Below are 17070 nucleotides of genomic sequence, written 5' to 3'. Positions count from 1 at the left end.
TTGATGCCTCCAATTCCCAAATTCTTCACCATTTTCCTGTCAATCATATATTCACCCAAAACCACTTGATGATGAGCATCTGTTATTCCAATGTAATCTCATATTATAAAACAGAACCTGATGATCACTTGAGCTCGTACCTACGGATAGACATGCGGATCAAATGCAAGTGTTTTCTGACTATAGTGGGTAAAGGGTGACATACATTTTATGGTGCGCATACTACTGGAGGTATCTGTATAATAGCAAAGTAGGTGAAAAAAAAGTAGGGCCTTGGGTGCATTATATTGGAATAAGAAGTTGGGCAGGCTGAATAGCTTTATTTAGAGCTGCAGGGGCATGCAGCACTATATCTCTCCGCACTTCTGTTTTGAGAAGAGGACGATAGTAGTAGGCTCCGGTAATATTCTAGAAACATGGACGATGCACTGATTTCTAGATGTTTTATTTCACTGCTGTACACCTAAAGCGTAAAATGGTAAGACTAACAGTTTTTTTCTTCTGAACCATTAATCTGTGCAAATGTGTATCCATCCATTCATACATGGACTATACAACATTCTATACGTGCATGCTGACCAGCAAAGAAACCAACGCCACTATGCACCCTATACACCTTACACCTACCTGACTATACAACATTCTATACGTGCAAATTATCGATTAGAGGTAAGTGTTTACCACTACATATGTGTGTGTGTGTGTAAGCTTTGCATTGATTTCCACAAATAATGGAAAGGAAGTAGCTACTGTTTCAATTCAGCTCGCTCTGCTCCATGTTGTATATGGTCACTTGCTTTGGCGACTGGTGACCTTGTGGAGACTGGAGACAGAGCCTCCCTTGTCTTGGGCGGGCAAAATGGTGGCCGGTTGCATCCCTCGATCAGCCCTCGAACGACGCAAACCAGGCCAGAGTAGTCAGTGTTGGATACCATTGAAGCAGAACCTGATCGACGTTGTTGTTGGTATACGAGTCCTCCTGATCCTGATGCCTTCCAGTTCTCTGTACCAAATCAGCTCTCTTATTAGTTTTGTCGATCTCGTGTGCAGCGCCCAAATTAATTGGCAGCAACAAAATTGCCGCCGGCCTCCATGGCACTCCTCACCATTTTCCTCCCTTGTTTTTGCTTTAACACACAAGACAGAAGACTACAGATATGTTTCCAAGCTCAGTCTACAAGAAGGAAGAACCAAAGAGTCAGGTTACATATGTATATATCGAGTCAGCCAAGTGTTAATGAGGTACTAGAGTAGTAGGACGCTACACATTTAGGATAGAAGTTGGTAAGGAGCACGTAGCTAGTGAAGGACCATATGTATGTATCAAATCACCTGTCAGAAGAGCTTTTATTTTCATTTTTGGAAAGGAAGCAGGAGAAAGGTATAGTGCGCATTTTGGATAGGACTCATGGGAGCAGCCGATTATTAGCTCGTTTTCTCTGCGACCTTTTCTTCGCACACATGTCAGGTGACTTGGTGTATGATCGATCAGCATTCTCTGGCTGCTTGGAGTTGGAGCCGCTGATCCTTATTTTTCACTGTCTTTCTCTTGTTGCAAGACTATATTTTAAAAAAAAAATGTTTCCGACCTCTGCGACCGCACGTAGCCTATTTTTACAGCATTCATCCTCTTGTTGCAAGACTATATATGTAGAGCATGTAATTGCGGTGAGAGAGATGACGGATACATATATGGAATCACAAAATAGAAGGAACAAGAAAAGTCAGGATAGAGCAGGGTATCTATTATCCAGTCCAGAGAGAGTAAGCCGTGTGTGACTTGTGGTGAAGAGACGCGTCTCCCAGCAAAAGCTAATGCAAAGATACGACTGGCATTTCTGCACAAGAACTAAACAGCCAAGCCAAACGGCCATTCAGGCTCTCATCCAGGGAACAAGCGCATCCTCACGCGCTAAACTGTAATCTTCAAGCAGCAGAAACCAAACCCTATTTGCCACCGGTGAAGTTCACAGAGGAAGCATTGGTCGGAAAGCGCCATCTGGAACCACTGGCTGAGGAGCGTGAAGACGATGTCGCGTCCTTCTCAAAGCGACGGAGGGGAAGGATTGGATTGCAAGTGCGAGATGAATCCCAAATCTTAGGATGAGTCCTCCTGATGCCTTCCATTTCGATCACAGAGCTCCAGTGCAATTCCATTATAAATCGATGCCATGCCAGCTTGAGCTTGCTGGCGCCGTTGCACATTATATTGCACTATTGGCTAGGCAACTTCATTGCTTTCACCTTGTACACTATAGAGACTCCAGTGTAGAATTACTGGACAGAAGGAAGGATGTAGCAGGCCTAGTGTTTGTATATAAAGCAACACAGGTGTCTGATGTTAGAGTAGTTGGTAATAAGGAGTAAAGGAGACAGCGTGGTTCTTGTAAAAGCTTATGAAGAGATAGTATGACGAATGGACTTAAGGGTACGGTTCGCGCTGGTAATAATTTGTTAATTAAACATTCGACGGCCATGTGAAGAAAAAGGTGATTATTAATTACCTTTTCTTTGAATTAGTTTCCGCAACATTTTCACACACTGTTCCCTCGGGTTCTTTTTTTTTTACCTCAAAAAAACTATCCTAGCCTGACAAGGCTACACAGTGGCTAGCAAAGAAACCAAGCATGCCCGAAGTTTAATTTGCAGGATGTTGTTTGCGTCTAACCAGCGCACGCGACGAGGGCTACTATATATAGCGCGCGTCACTCCCCATCTTGGCAGGCTAGACCTCCCGGCGCCTTCCATTCCGACCAAAACCATTTTTCTTTCCCCTGAAGGCTAGCTCCCACTAGTCTCACCCACCTATACATGCCAACCGACATCGTGAAAACCGTGAGAGGCATGAGCTCACTCTCAGAGCATGTGTAGAATGATGTGGTAGTCTGGTAGAGGTGCAGAGAGTGGTGCGTGTCTGTATATATAGATATAAACACAACATGTGCATTGGACTGAATCGAACCAAGATTTTATTCGGCGAGTAAAATCAGACTTCTTACTTGAATCTGCCATAAACTAGCTAGAATCCACAATATCCATATGCATCTTGTGCTATTTGTCACCGAGTCATTGGTTTTGTTGTTTTGCAAATAGTTAGAAGTTCCTAAGCTCAACACTTGCTAGCTCATGCTTTCAGACGCTAATCACTTGATCAGTGCATCAACGTGCTTGCCCCATGGGTAGGTTGGACTATAAGCAAAACTTTTTTTTTGAACGAAAGGGGCACGAGAGTGTGCCTATTTCATTGATAAAGATGGGGGTTACATCCGGCTAACCGGAAGAAAAAATGAAAGGAAAAGAGAAGTGGGGAAAAAACAGAGGCGTTATACTCGCACAAGAAGGTCCGCTAGACTTTTCGCTCCCGCTGCGATCCAAAGGTTGGCTGAGGATTTGATTTTGGCCATTATCGATGGCGCCGAAGAACCTTGGTGACGGAAAATTCTGGAGTTTCTCTCATTCCATATTTCCCACATAATAAGAAGAGTAAGGCTTCTAACCGCTTTACGCGAAATTCCTGTTGTCGATGTGATATTGGTCCACCACTCCAAGGCCGTTATGCTGTGTTTCCATTGATCTGGGTGCAGCTTTTCATGTGTTAGCCACAGAGCCATGTGCTTCCAAATTCATTTTGTGAATCTGCACTCAGCTAGAAGGTGGTGCGCAGTCTCCATCGTGCATCGGCATAAGGTGCAAGTTGGGGTGTGGTCCCATCCGTGTTTTGCTAATCTGTCTGAAGTCTAGACCCTGTTTTGTAGAATTAGCAAGCAAAAACTTTGCATTTTGGTGGGGCCCAAGCTTGCCATACTGTTGCGAGGTTAGTCATCCTCATGCAGCCTAGAAGTTGCGCCTTGTATGCTGAAGCAGTGGTGTATTGGCCACTCTGCATGAATTTCCAAGTAATTCTGTCTTCCTGGTTCAATAGTAGCTCATATTGTTGTATCAGAGTCCATAGTGTTATGAACTCACTCAAGTGAGATCTTGTGAAGCCTGTTGTGTGATGAAGGTCTCTGATCCACTCGTTACTTTGGAGCGCTCTGTGCACCATCCTCTTTTTCTTCTTTGTTTTTGCGTATAGTTGTGGGGCGATGTTTTTTGGTCGGTGGCCTTGTATCCACGCATCCTGCCAGAAACGTGTTTTCTCTCCGTTGCCGAGGTGGATTGTCGTGCATGCGGCGAAAAGCAGTCTATCTCGGTTGTCACATGGTGTTTCTGTTCCGACCCACGTTTTGTCTGGTGAAACCCATTCATGCCATAGCCATATGATACGGAGTGCCCTTGCAAATTTGTTGAGGTCCAGGATTCCCACGCCACCTTGCTCTTTCGGTGGAGTGCCCTTGCAAATTTGTTGAGGTCCAGGATTCCCACGCCGCCTTGCTCTTTCGGTAAAGTTGTCCTTGTCCAATTAACCTTGCATTTTCCTCCCGTAAGTTCCTTGTCTCCCACCCATAGGAAACACTTTCTTATTTTGTCGATCTCTTCCAGAACTTCTTTGGGCGTTTTGAGCGCCGTTAGCATGTAAACGGGTTGTGAGGATATGACTGATTTGGTGAGGCATAGGCGGCCAGCCTGTATGAGGTTCCTTCCCTTCCAGTTTGATAGTTTGCTTGCAACTTTGTCAATCATTGGTTGGAAATCTATTCGTCGTAGGTGCGTGACCATTAGAGGTAGACTCAGGTATTTTATCAGGAAATTCCTCCATACGACCGGGAAGTTGCGTAGCACTTCGTGAATGTGAATGTTGGCGCAGCTTATCGGTGTGACGCTTGTTTTTTGGATGTTTGACTTGAGGCTAGTCGCTTCCCTAAAATTTTACAGCAGGTTCTTCAAATTCGTGACGTCTCGTGTGGTGGGTTTGATGAAAATAAGCAAAAACTTGGATGCTGAGTAAGAACAAAAAGAGTGATGTCGAATCTGATCTAGGAAGATTAGTCCTCCCAATGCCTTCCATTCCGATCACAGACATATCATCATGAAACTCTACTATAAATCCATGCTTCCTTGGCACTCGCACCTCTGGTCTTCGTCTTTCTATTGCATCGATCGTGAAAGACTATATGGAGCAGGACGATCAAAGAGTAGCACGAGCTAACTAGGCATTTTATTTGGTGTGAGAAAATAATATATAGGACGATCAAAGAGTTGTAAGGAGTAATTAAGCAGAATAATTCTACATAACCAGCTATGCAGTGGTCCAGTCCAGAGGGCGTGAGCCGTGTGTGAGCTACGCATCCCATATCCTAGCTTTTCAAGAATTAAACAGTTGGTCGATTGTCACGCAAAACAAATATTAATTTTTTTCTGGATTAGGCTCTGTAAATTTTGCCATCCCTTGTTCCCTACTTCCCTTTGTTTTCCCTTGAAAATCAAGCTTAAGAGTTAAGAGAGGAAAAACCCCACATCTGCTTTATATTTAATCTGATACTCCATTGTGAAACTCGAGCGTAATTGCAAGCGCGCCTACATCAAGAATGAGTAGTGGCTACCTAGTCATAGAAGAGAAAAGCCATGGCTTCCCACCGCCACCGCACATGGTGAAATGTGATCTTCCTCCATTGCCTTCCCTTCACACTGCTCCCAGGATTATTAGCTGCAAAGCATCCTCCATCCTTCGCCTGGCACCACACCGCACGCACGTACGGCGTCCATGCCCTTGAAGCGCACATGTCTGGCGCTGGTACGGTAGCAACAGTTGAACATTTCAACCAAGATGAGAAACGACGACAAAAATAATAGGGATAATAAGATGCTAAGATGGTAATAAGAATGGCTCTGTGATAGTTTTATCATATTTACTGAAATTTTTCTGAACCATTTTTGTTTTCCGGAATTTACGCCCTTGGTTCCCAAATAGCGGAAGAAAATTCAGTGCAGCCCGGATGCAAGCGCATCTGGTGCGCACCCGTCCGCTCGGTCGACACGTGGAGGCAGAAGAAAATCGGACGGTCGCGCGTCTGGGAAGGCTCCTCGCGGCTTGGCTGCCTAGCTCCTCGCATGACTGCATGGCTCGGCTGGGAATTGGAATAGGCGCGGCGCGTGGAGGACATGCATGCAGCATGCTGCCGTGCCTTGCCTACGTGGTGTGATTGGCCCATGCATCTGGGCCGCCTACGTGGTGTGATTGGCCCAAAGATCACGAAGGGGCAGTACACGTACAGAACTACAGATCCCTCTCGCAAATCTCTATTTTTGCCCTTTGACGCCTCGCAACGCGCCGCCGCCGCCGCCTGCATCTGGGTTGCCGCCACCTCATCCATCTGGCTGGCGGACCGGCGATGCCGCCACCTCCATCTGGCCCGGCGCGCCACCTCCTTCATCTGGCCGGCGGACCGGCGACGCACCCAAGAACAGCCTCCTGCCTCAAGAGCTCAACGAAAGTAAGTCTCTGTTATGGTTAAAAAATATTTATCTTTGCAACCATCAGCGTTGTGCAATTCATTCTGAATTTCTGATTTACACAAGCTACTAAATCGCCTGCAGAGTACCCAAAGGACTGATCGCACCATCGGAGACAGTTTTGTGACGCATCACCGGCGGAACTCCATCTGCCTATCCTCGTTTGAAGCTCTGAGCTCTTAGGAGCGGAAGGCTTCTTGTCAGATGGATTCTTTTGCGTCGACTCTTCTCCCGGCCGATCCTTCTTGTACGTCTTGAAGAACTCCCTATTCTCCTGCTCCTTCCAAACTATCAATGCAAAGAAGAAATAAATTAACAAAGCGCATGATACATGCTCACAGCAGACAACCTCAGATGCGCATGAGGATGATGCAATCGTTGACGGTGGTCATGGAGTCGATAGAGAGCAGCAAGCCATCACAGGTAGGGTCATCGTATGTTTAATACAAATACATCACATGTTATTACTCATCTATTTTGGTACGATCATGCATAACATGACTGAATAATTAATCATCATCTCATTTTACAACAGGTGGCAGATAAAGTTGGGATCACTCCTGAAGTTGGAATGAATTTTGAATCAGAGGAACAAGCCTTTGAGATGTATAACACATATGCTGGTAAGGTTGGGTTCAGTGTTAGAAAGAGCAATACAAAGCGTCGAGTGGATGGTAGTATATCTCAGAAATATATAGTTTGCAGTAGCCAAGGACATCGGCAAACCGAGTCATCAAAAGACACTACAAGGACAGGTTGTGATGCTCGTGTTCAGTTTAGTGTCAGCAGAGAGGGGATTTGGACAGTGCAAAAGATTGTAACTGAACATAATCATTACCTTGCTAGTCCAGATAAGTCGCACAAGCTGAGATCCCAACGACGTGTCACTGAAGCAGACAGGATGCTAATTGGCCAGATACGAGATGCCAGGATGAAGCCAACCCAGGTGTATAAGTTCATGAAGCAGTTTTACGGAGGAGCCGACAAAGTGCCTTTTGCAAAAATGGATTGCAATAACGAGATTGGACGTGAGCGTAGAAAGTACTTAGAAGCCAATGATGTACAGACACCGGTAGAATACCTGAGAAACAAACATCATTTTTTTTATGCCGTTCAGGTAGATGACAAAGATGGTCAGATAGCAAATTTTTTCTGGGCAGATGGTCAATCTATTATGGACTACAAATGCTTTGGTGATGCTGTGTCATTTGACACTACATTTCAGACTAATAAGTTTGAGATGCCTTTTGCTCCGATCCTTAGAACAAACCATCACAAGCAGACGATAATATTTGGGGTTGCATTGATATTTAATGAATCTATTGAATCATTTGTGATGTGGGATTTTGTTATTTGCCCTAGATTTTATTATGGTGTAATAATGAATTTTACTTGATGTCTTATGTTGCATCGGAATCAGTCTTGCTTTCATTTTTTCAAGAATATCAGTCTTGCATCGGAATCACTCGTGCTTGTATTTCAGAATATCCAAATGACAGAACATCCATGGAAGAAGCCCCACATCACTGATGATATAATACATCATTTTGCTTCAGTTTATAGATGATCTCAAAGTGTCAATCATGTCACAAACCAGTAATTTACATCACAAATTGATCTGTCATCCATCCACAATTTGATTAGTGTATAATGTTTGGACAATTTTACAATAAAAAAACACAATTCCATCCTGCATGGATCAGACTTGCTTTCATTTTCTAGTGCTATCCAGCGACTAAGAAGAATGGACAGACGTTCTCACTTGCACAGCTTGTGTTGGACACCAGCAGCTTTCAGCTTCTCAACTAGGTTTCTCAGGTGTGAGTCTCCTTTCATCTCCACTGTCACCAGCGTGTAGAAAAAAGGTACTGTCACCTACGTATTACCAAAGATGCTGGAGTTCACTGTTACCACTGCACCATCAGACAGAACAACTTTCTTCAAGGTTCCCGCATCCACATCATGCTGCAGAGAAAATCAAACATTAAAATTTAGTATTTATTATGGTAAAGGTTTAAGCTAATAGGTCTGCATAATTCATATCAATAACTATAGATCACAAAGTAACTCAAGAACCAGAATAATTTACTTGGCTAAATACATAGATGGTCTTGCATGAGTCCCAGGTAGCAGTTGCCAGCCTCAGATGCATCAGAGAATATGTACATCAGAGAATACGTACTTTAAATTTCTAAGTTAAGTATCAGGATATCACAATTATCCAAGTTATTTCTTAAGGCAAGGAATTCAAAAGCTAATACTGCTAGCTGCATCATGCGTAGTAAACCAAAACATTTAGCTTAACTCCCTGATCTTAATGTTCTTATCTTATTCTATCACCAGTTCATGCTATATCCCGATTTCAATTTTGATGTCTTCAGGTGAGCAGGCCTTACCCTCAGCAATCAGCAAATCACACCCTTTCAATCTCTAGACTCTCGCATAGAGACCAAGGATCACATATACACAATTCAATACCGACCAGAACAAGAGCATTACAATTTACACACTCGTAGGGGCAAAACGAACTTCTGCGCTTACCGATAATGCGAGCCTGACATCGTTGCCGTCCTGGATCCAGAGCTCCATGGGCCCGGCGAGCTGGAGTTCGTGTGAGGCAAACCGTCGAACATACCTTGTGCATTCAGTTGAGGTTTGAAGACTCAGCATATGTCCACAAGTTAAGCACGGTGCTGGTGGTCTGCACGAGCACCTGCAATGGCAGCAGCAAGTGCACGCCGGCGCTGACGGTAGCATGATGGCAGGTGGCCAGGACGTCGGGGAGGAAGAGCCGAAGATGTCGGGGAGGCGCCAGACGAAGCCGAAGATGTCGGGGAGGTGCCAGGAGATTACGGTGGCGGCGGGGGCAGATGAAGGAGGAGGCGGCTCGCGTGTTGATATCCCTCGCCCAACGCACTTGCCAACCGAGTCTCTCTTGGAGCCGAGCCGCGTACGTGAGTCTCTCCTGGAGCCGACCTAGTATCGCGACGCAGTCCGTTGGATTGAAGCGCTGCCCACGCGGCGGCCGAGGGACTGGGTACGCACCGGATGCATTTTGCATCCGGTCTCCACCCAATTTTCTTCCCAAATAGCAGCCGGCGGGAAAAGCAACTGCCACTCAAATCCCCTTGATTAGTTTCCAAACTAAGCCTAAAAGTGCAACACTTCTCTTCAAGGCTTACGCGAGTCCTCCTGGCGTCTTCCATTCCGATCAATCAATCTTTCCCCATATGGCTAGCTCTCACTATGCACTAACCCAAGCATTACCGCAACTCTATAAATTACAAGGAACAAGAAAAGCAACCTCCTGTTCGTCGGCACTCCCACCTCTGGTTAACCTCTTCATCATCCTTATTTTTCACTTTGTCTCTCTTGTTTCAAGACTATATAAAGCATGTAATTGCACCTCATACAAATGATGGATATGCGTATGGAATCACAAATCACAAGGAAGAAGAAAAGCCAAGATAGAGCAGGGTATATGTAGACCAAACCAAGCGTTAATTTGCAGAGCGAGGGAGTAAAGCCGTGTGTGACTAGTGATGAAAAGACGCATCTCCAATATCCTAGCAAAAGCTGATGCAAAGTTACGAGTGGCACGTGGGTACAAGAGCAATGCTCTTCAATTAAACAGTTATTTTTCCTTATAATGTCCAATTAAACAGTTGATTGATGGTCATGCAAAACGAAAATTGATTATTTTGATATAAATCTTTTTCTTCTCAATTAGTTGTATTGATTCATGGTATAAATGGGAACATTATTACATAAGAAATATGAGAACATGTCCTCCTGCCATGCATATAAATGACAAGATATCTACCAGACAAAAAATGATATCTTGCCTACTTTTGCTTCACCTGAAAGCATTTCTTAACAACTATCTATAAGGTTGTAATGGTGAAAGCGGCTGGTGATCAGCGGAGGTTCAGTTGTCGCCTTGCAGTGGCAGAGGTCATCCCTAGGTAGCACTACCCTTGATGCATCAGCTTATTGTAATTTGAACCATGGCGTCAAAGCAAAATTCTTTTCCCGGTTCAAATGCTGCTTCAAGCTCTTCATAGCTTTGCTCAACTTTCAGATTCTTCGATGCAGTCAGGCCCTCCTGTAGTAAAGCAGTGAGAAACATGCAAACATGTTTCGGCAAAATTGAGATGACTGGAAATCTGATCGAAAATATGTCTAAACACTGCTGCTTGGTGTTTAATAAAAGATCTATCTGTAATAAAAATTTTCCCCAAGGATTTATCCAATGTAAGATTGCTGGCTCTAACAAGTTGTCATAAAAATTGCCATCATTGAAAAAACAATAAAACAGTAATAAAGAATGGCTGCATGAAGATCAGAAATGACAAAAAGTAATATAGATAATAAGATGCAGATTGAGTTGCTTCTTACCCCCCAACAAATAGACAACAGAAACTACCCTTGAGTTACACCACATAAAACTGAACCTCATATAAAATATCCTCAAGGAAGCATAACCAACGATTTCACATTTACATTCAGAGAGTTTTGGAATAATAGATACCTTTTGAACATACTCAGCAACGGTGCAATTTATAATTTTCTTGATGGTTTCTTTCTTCACTTTTGATGGACCAATCAAGTGTAGAGCTACTTCTTTCGGTACCTTCAGCACGCAAGAGTAATTAGTAAGTTAGACCAACTTTTACCTATGTGCAAAGGGTTCAGGCAGATATAAACTGAAAGCATAACTTTTGAATGGGGACTTACATCTGGAGTTTTCCCTGAATGATTAAGGTAGCACCATGTGGAAGACAATGCCAACAAAGGTAGGCAGTGTTAGGTTCCTATGGCCTATTTAAACAACACAAAGTATAATATACAAACAACAAGACATTAAAATGTTTTATGTAGCTTAACCGATATGACACGAGCACAGTTGCAGGCAAAACTATATGATTGCCAAACGATGGACAGAAATCAGGGCCTGTAAAAGCTATAAGAGTATACCTCCTTTCATTTGTCGAAAGCCAGGAAGGGGTTGTGCAGCAGCAACCTTCTTTGTCAAAACTTTCTCAAAGATAGAATCTGTCATTGTACCGGATACATTTACTTGTATCTGCATTTTTTTTAAGAAATATAAAATCAAGAAGAGATTGGTCAAAATAATTAAGGATTCATTGACACCTTCCACACATTACTGACAGTAAAATACTAGCTAACCTTTATCAGACCACCCTCTTCAGTACACACTGAAACACAGAAGTCTTTGAAAGATACTGATGACTGTGTCAGGTTTTCTGTACCTGATAATTCAAACGAATGACTGATAAGTCAACACTCTAGGATTTTCAGAACATATACAGTTTCAAGGAATCAGTAAGAGGCATAGACGTACGCTGTACTGAAGATGCTGCCTGTAGCAAATCACAATCTTTCCGGTTGATTCTGCAAGAGAATTTATATAAGAAATTCCAGAGTACTCATTAGCATTACGGACAAAATATCACCTCTGTAATTTAATGTAGCATAAGAGAAATAGATTCAACCGATTGTCACTGATTTGATCATTGCTAGGTCATCCCTAACTACAGTTTTAAGGCAAAAAGGAAAGCAACTGTATATGTCAAAAGAAAAGTTAGTAAGGCACCACAAACAACCTACCGTTGTGAAGGTTGCGTGTTTAACACCATCGAAGAGGCTACAGATCGTAGTCTATGAGAAAATTGACATTGAAGTCGCATCCCCCTGACACATGTATGATTTGTTATCTGCAGGACAACCCGCATATCCAGATTGTAATTCTCAAGATATGAGCTGAAGTAGGAAAAGTAATACTAAGAGATAAAAATCTAAGTGATGCAAGACTGAATTATCCCTTCAGTAATCTTCTCAAGCAAATTGCCATACATACATAAATTAATTTGCAACAATGTTTGCCTCTCTGAAGTCTGAACGTGTTTTAGGCTTGTAAGCCTTTCGTAGTTGGCGAATAAAACGAAATCAGTGCTGCTTTCCGTGCTTCTTCATACCAAATTTTGGGGAATGGCTCAAGCAATTCAGGACTCAGCTAAACTGCTTGAGTTTTGTGCACACGCTTCCCCATGCAAAATAATCACTGAAGACTGAACCCTAATTTTCTTCCAAAGTCCAAGCAGAAACAGGAAACGAAGTAACTAAACCAAAAGTACAGCTTGCCCGCGGACCGGGCCAAGATACGAATGAAATATCTTATCCTAATCTGAACCATTCTAGCAGAATTACCAGAAAGTGCCAAATACAACCGAGATTATCCTTGCAAACACGCAGAGGAAGATCCGGCCTCAAGAGGCAGTATCTGATTGAGGGTGTCACTCACCTTCGGGTTGGGCCTGACGAGGGCCATGGCCGCCGGCGTAGCAAGTGAGCTCCCGATGGGAGTGGATAACTCCATTGCCCCTCCGGAAGTTCCCCTTCCCAGCTCTGAGGCAGCCCGTGGATCGGGGATCGGACGGTTGATATAGAGTCAAGAGAGGAGATGTCTCTCGCTCTTGTATCATCCTAGCCGTTGGTTCCATACAGGGCGGAGGAAATGGCCTCGTGAGCGGCTTCACTTCTTCCGCGGCGGCGATGGAAGCGGCGGCGGCGGCGGAGTCGGAGGCGGGGGCGGGGGCATACGAGGAGATGCTGCGGGTGGTGGAGGCGTGCGCGATGCGCATCAGGTGGCGCCTCCGCCCCGGCTCCAAGCGCCGCCTCCTCAACGGTCAGTGCTCACTCACGTGCTCAGTTTTCAAATCTCTGTATTTAGGCTTTGCTGTTGGCAAGAGTCCCATTTCTTAATTCGTCAGTTCCATGCTGCCTTTCTAGTCTGCTACTAAAATTGTATTCTTTTTTTTTATTGATGAAATTTTAACCTCGCCCAATTGCAGGAGCCAATTCATCCACTAGGCCATTACATGATCCACCTTGGTTTAAGGCTTTAAGCTAACCTTCTGTTTCGACTACTGTAGTTGTAGGAAACTTGGTCAGTAGTTGCATCTTGCAAGAGGTTAGAGGTTTGATGAAAATATGCTGGTTGCAAATTTACATGTGAGGAGAGTGAGCGGTATCATATCGATTATATTACTAGTATATTGATGAACAAACTAAACGCCTGCCAGATATCCTCTTTCTGTGCACCGGGTTGCGGCCTGTGGTACTCATGGACTATGGTGGCACGATGCCTCAGCTACAAGAGAATCTTTGCAGCCTGCTGCATCATGCCCGGCAGGTAATTTCACGACTTTGATGGATTAAGTATTTAACTGTACTAGTTTAACACACAGAATCAGGTATTGCATATAAAACATTTTGTTCTGGTGATTGTCATCATCTCACTGATGATAAACAATTGCTGGAGATAATAATGCGATTTGCAGTGTCATTTCATTACAAGTCACATTACAACATTCTGTTTCCACTCACTGTTTGGTGAAGTTCCATGCATATGCGTTTGATTAAGGTCCCGTTTGGTTACATTGACTTATTTTTAGCACCCGTCACATCGAATGTTTAGATACTAATTAGAAGTACTAAACGTAGACTATTTACAAAACCCATTACATAAGTGGAGGCTAAACGGCGAGACGAATCTATTAAGCCTAATTAGTCCATGATTTGACAATGTGTTGCTACAGTAAACATTTGGGGTTGCTAATAATGGATTAATTAGGCTTAATGGATTCGTCTCGCCGTTTAGCCTCCATCTATGTAATGGGTTTTGTAAATAGTCTACGTTTAATACTCCTAATTAGTATCTAAACATTCGATGTGACACGTGCTAAAAATAAGCAAAAGGAACCAAACGCCTCCTAAGCTTTTACCTTGAGCCACCAGGCAAGCCCTTGTTCCTTGGAAGGCTGTGTCCTTGGGCCAATAGATATACGTTCTATGGATCTCAATAGTGACTAGAAGTTCTTATATTGCTCTGCCATCCAACAGTACATTTAGGACCATTGTCTTGAATGTTGGTCTTTAATTGCTTTTGATTAAACACCCTCTATCTTTTAATAAATGTTATGGTGTACTTTTGACCTGTGATCTGGTTCAGTTTTCAACTGCTTCCAGGACCAATCTACTATCTATACTAGAGCTTATTTGGAATTTTGGATTACATCCTATATATTCATCTGGATAAGTTCAGTCTCTGTTTAAAAAAGTGGTGCTAGGTGAATTCCTTTGTTGTAATATGGCATATTCCTTTTGTGCCTAGAGTGATTTAGACCTTGACCCCAAGTATGAACTGAAATAAATTAGACATGGAGGAAGATGAACTATGGTCACAGAACTCATTGGGTGCATCCAAATTCTTTGTTATAATATGGCATATTCCTTTTGTTTAACAAGTCACTGCTCCAACTGAGCAAAAAAACTCAACCACCTAGGCACTAGGTGGAGCATGATTGCCTGCCTAGCGCCTAGTGCTTTTTGAAACATCTCAGTCATGTTAATATTATGCTTGACTTGCAGGAAACAAGCATATTGAGTCCACTTCGAGTAATGGTTATTAATGATATGCTTTACTTGATCCATATTAAAGGACTTGCTGAACATGCATCGCCAAAAGAAAGGTCACAGCACCAGCTAGCTTTCATGGACCTAGAGAAAAGCTGTTGCAAAGTATTTACCTTCTTGGATCATACTTTTCTATTTGTTGCCTACTATGGTGAATCTATCATGTTTCTTATTACTAAAAAGTTGTTTGTGTTCAGCTGCTTACAAACATAGAAGCGAATGACACTGTTCTGGAGATGTTATCTATCCAAGATCGATTTTCAGCTAAATACCCTGTTGACAAAGCTGTAGATGCGCCTGTCATTCGACCTGGAATAACAAAGCAAATGTCAGGACTTCCAGAGAGAACTATTGATGGGGAGTGCACTGACAATCACAATGACAACAGAACCTTACTGCTGGTTGATCTGAGTGCCTTCCTCGGGACCACCCAAATTGCCTTGCCCTCTCTGAATGGGTAATTTCTGGTTCTCTATGTCATCAAAACTGTAACCAAGGAATTCATAGTCCAATTAAACCATTATTTGAACATTTGGAGGGAAAAAAACTGCACGGCATCTCTATAAAAATATGGCAGCTTCATTCGTTTTACTAGTTCTATAAACATCTAAATATGTGTCTGCCATTCTTATATTGATGAAATTTGACATTTGATTTGCTCGTGATGAATGACATGTTTTATGTTTCAATGTTGGCAGGTGGCTTTTAGGTTATCCAGTAACATATTTGTTCCGCAATGGAAGTGCTGAGGCGGCTATACAGAATCTCTCCATGCACTCTCTGCATATCTACCGAGTATATGTGTGCGGAAGTTGTCAGTCAGGTGGCAAACAATCAGAAGAGGAACTGATGAGGTAAAGTGCATTGTAAACTTTTGCTACTGTTACATGCTTGTGTTTACACCTTTCTTATTGCATGAGGGAAAACAAAAAAGAACTTCTGTAACCTGCATTTCTCATACATATGCGCTATCATTATACATGTGATTGTATTGTCTCTTTTCTAATTCTTGTGGTATCCTTTAGTGCAGCTGTGCCCAGCAGCACTTTTTTGGTCCTTCGGAGTGGAATCTTACACGGTCACTTATAAACTAACTGTTACATGGTTGCCAGTTTTTCAGTTCCCTGTGGCCTGAGCATGAGGCGTGAAGAAGAGCCATGGGCCAAATCATTTATAGCTCGCATGAGTGAGAAGCTCAGCCGATGCAACCAAGTCTGGGCATCCATGAGGTTAGAGGTTGAGGTTTTTCAGAGCCAATCGCAGGTCATTGTGTTATAGTTGGTCAGGAATATAGGATGCACTTTTACAGCTTGATAAACTCTTCTACAAGGACCTGCGACATATCAGAAGCGTTGCCACCCTGAAACATGAGCCCAAAGGCCCGTGCAGATTTGTGGGCCTTGACCAGTTGACTTGCTTCAGCTCCTGGGTACACACAGCAAGAAATGAAGCATACATGCAAGTGATGGATGTAGAAGCCGGAGTTCATCCCCCATTATCTAAATAAACATCCATGAGGTTATACTGTACTCGAGTTTTTGTTTTGAAATTTCAATCTGCATGGAGTACAAGTGCCAGGAACGTGGAGTACTTTTTAATCGTTGGTGTTGACGTGTTGTATACTGCCCCATTGAAGCTTTGAATCTCCAAACCCAACTATCCTTTTAAATGGAAAAGAGTTCCCATTTAACCTGAACCCAAACTGGCGTTTTTTTTTTTAAGATGTAACCCAAACTGGCATTGGTGGCTACAAGAGGACAATTGTCCATATTAATACATCGTCTGGTCCAAATATGCAGCTAGATATTTCCAAAATATATTGCAGATTTAGAGAAAGAGCATGTAATTTCTGTCATTTTCCTAAATCTAATGCTACTATACTACACCACATATCCTATTAAACTAGAGATCAACCATTTTTGTTTTTTTGCGACAGTTGATGCTTCAGTAATTCCAAAAAAAATATGACCAAACCTACCTGGCACAAATGCCGCATGACACTAGAGCATATTCAGTAGTTGTATATGAAACACCATCGTAGTATGAAACGTGACCACTAGCGTTCTCAGCCCATTCCCCACCAAACCAAATTGGCGGCCCTAACCAAAAGAAAACCCACCGTGGAGCTTCGGCCCGAATGAGCAACTTTAGGCCCAGCCCGAAAGATCTCGGAGTCGG

The 17070-nt window shown here is 43.1% G+C and overlaps 3 protein-coding genes across 5 annotated transcripts; 2 read left to right on the top strand and 1 right to left on the bottom strand.

Moving 5' to 3' along the window:
• The first annotated feature begins 6272 nt into the window (after positions 1-6272).
• Positions 6273-7789, top strand: LOC117844340 (protein FAR1-RELATED SEQUENCE 5-like). The gene is made up of 4 exons (XM_034725069.1): positions 6273-6374; positions 6929-7016; positions 7245-7381; positions 7511-7789. The coding sequence occupies exons 1-4, from the start codon at positions 6273-6275 to the stop codon at positions 7787-7789; spliced, it is 606 nt and encodes a 201-aa protein (XP_034580960.1).
• A 2273-nt stretch (positions 7790-10062) lies between these two features.
• LOC117844712 (uncharacterized) lies at positions 10063-12876 on the bottom strand. The gene is made up of 8 exons (XM_034725472.2): positions 12719-12876; positions 12025-12131; positions 11759-11808; positions 11584-11666; positions 11371-11479; positions 11131-11144; positions 10925-11026; positions 10063-10498 (listed from the first exon to the last, which is right to left on the bottom strand). The coding sequence occupies exons 1-8, from the start codon at positions 12791-12793 to the stop codon at positions 10379-10381; spliced, it is 660 nt and encodes a 219-aa protein (XP_034581363.1). The 5' UTR covers positions 12794-12876; the 3' UTR covers positions 10063-10378.
• Positions 12877-12893: 17 nt separating this feature from the next.
• On the top strand, positions 12894-16588 carry LOC117844709 (uncharacterized). 3 transcript variants are annotated; one of them, XM_034725467.2, is made up of 7 exons: positions 12894-13102; positions 13500-13609; positions 14848-14997; positions 15090-15349; positions 15591-15746; positions 16005-16121; positions 16223-16588. In XM_034725467.2, exons 1-7 carry the CDS (start codon positions 12970-12972, stop codon positions 16254-16256), a joined length of 960 nt encoding a protein of 319 aa, XP_034581358.1. In that variant the 5' UTR covers positions 12894-12969; the 3' UTR covers positions 16257-16588. The 3 variants fall into 3 exon arrangements, with proteins under 3 accessions (XP_034581358.1, XP_034581357.1, XP_072147592.1); XM_034725466.2 differs by having other exon boundaries at positions 12900-13102; positions 16005-16588; XM_072291491.1 differs by lacking the exon at positions 12894-13102 and adding an exon at positions 13270-13387 and having other exon boundaries at positions 16005-16588.
• The last annotated feature ends 482 nt before the right edge of the window (positions 16589-17070 follow it).

Source organism: Setaria viridis, chromosome 2 (genome assembly GCF_005286985.2).
Source record: "Setaria viridis chromosome 2, Setaria_viridis_v4.0, whole genome shotgun sequence".
Lineage (NCBI taxonomy): Eukaryota > Viridiplantae > Streptophyta > Magnoliopsida > Poales > Poaceae > Setaria > Setaria viridis.
Note: the sequence above shows the minus strand (reverse complement) of the source record. Positions and strands in the feature narration are given on the sequence as shown.

Bases quoted from the DNA above. Each gene is read 5' to 3' on its own strand.
- LOC117844340 (XM_034725069.1), top strand. From the start codon at position 6,273: ATGCCGCCACCTCCATCTGGCCCGGCGCGCCACCTCCTTCATCTGGCC. The intron at 6,375-6,928 runs GTAAGTCTCTGT...ATTTTACAACAG, and splicing joins GCCTCAAGAGCTCAACGAAA to GTGGCAGATAAAGTTGGGAT. The intron at 7,382-7,510 runs GTGCCTTTTGCA...TATGCCGTTCAG, and splicing joins TTTACGGAGGAGCCGACAAA to GTAGATGACAAAGATGGTCA.
- LOC117844709 (XM_034725466.2), top strand. From the start codon at position 12,970: ATGGAAGCGGCGGCGGCGGCGGAGTCGGAGGCGGGGGCGGGGGCATAC. The intron at 13,610-14,847 runs GTAATTTCACGA...CTTGACTTGCAG, and splicing joins TGCTGCATCATGCCCGGCAG to GAAACAAGCATATTGAGTCC. The intron at 15,350-15,590 runs GTAATTTCTGGT...CAATGTTGGCAG, and splicing joins GCCTTGCCCTCTCTGAATGG to GTGGCTTTTAGGTTATCCAG.
- LOC117844712 (XM_034725472.2), bottom strand. From the start codon at position 12,793: ATGGAGTTATCCACTCCCATCGGGAGCTCACTTGCTACGCCGGCGGCC. The intron at 11,667-11,758 runs GTACGTCTATGC...TTGAATTATCAG, and splicing joins GGCAGCATCTTCAGTACAGC to GTACAGAAAACCTGACACAG. The intron at 10,499-10,924 runs GTATCTATTATT...GCTTTACTACAG, and splicing joins TTGCTGAGTATGTTCAAAAG to GAGGGCCTGACTGCATCGAA.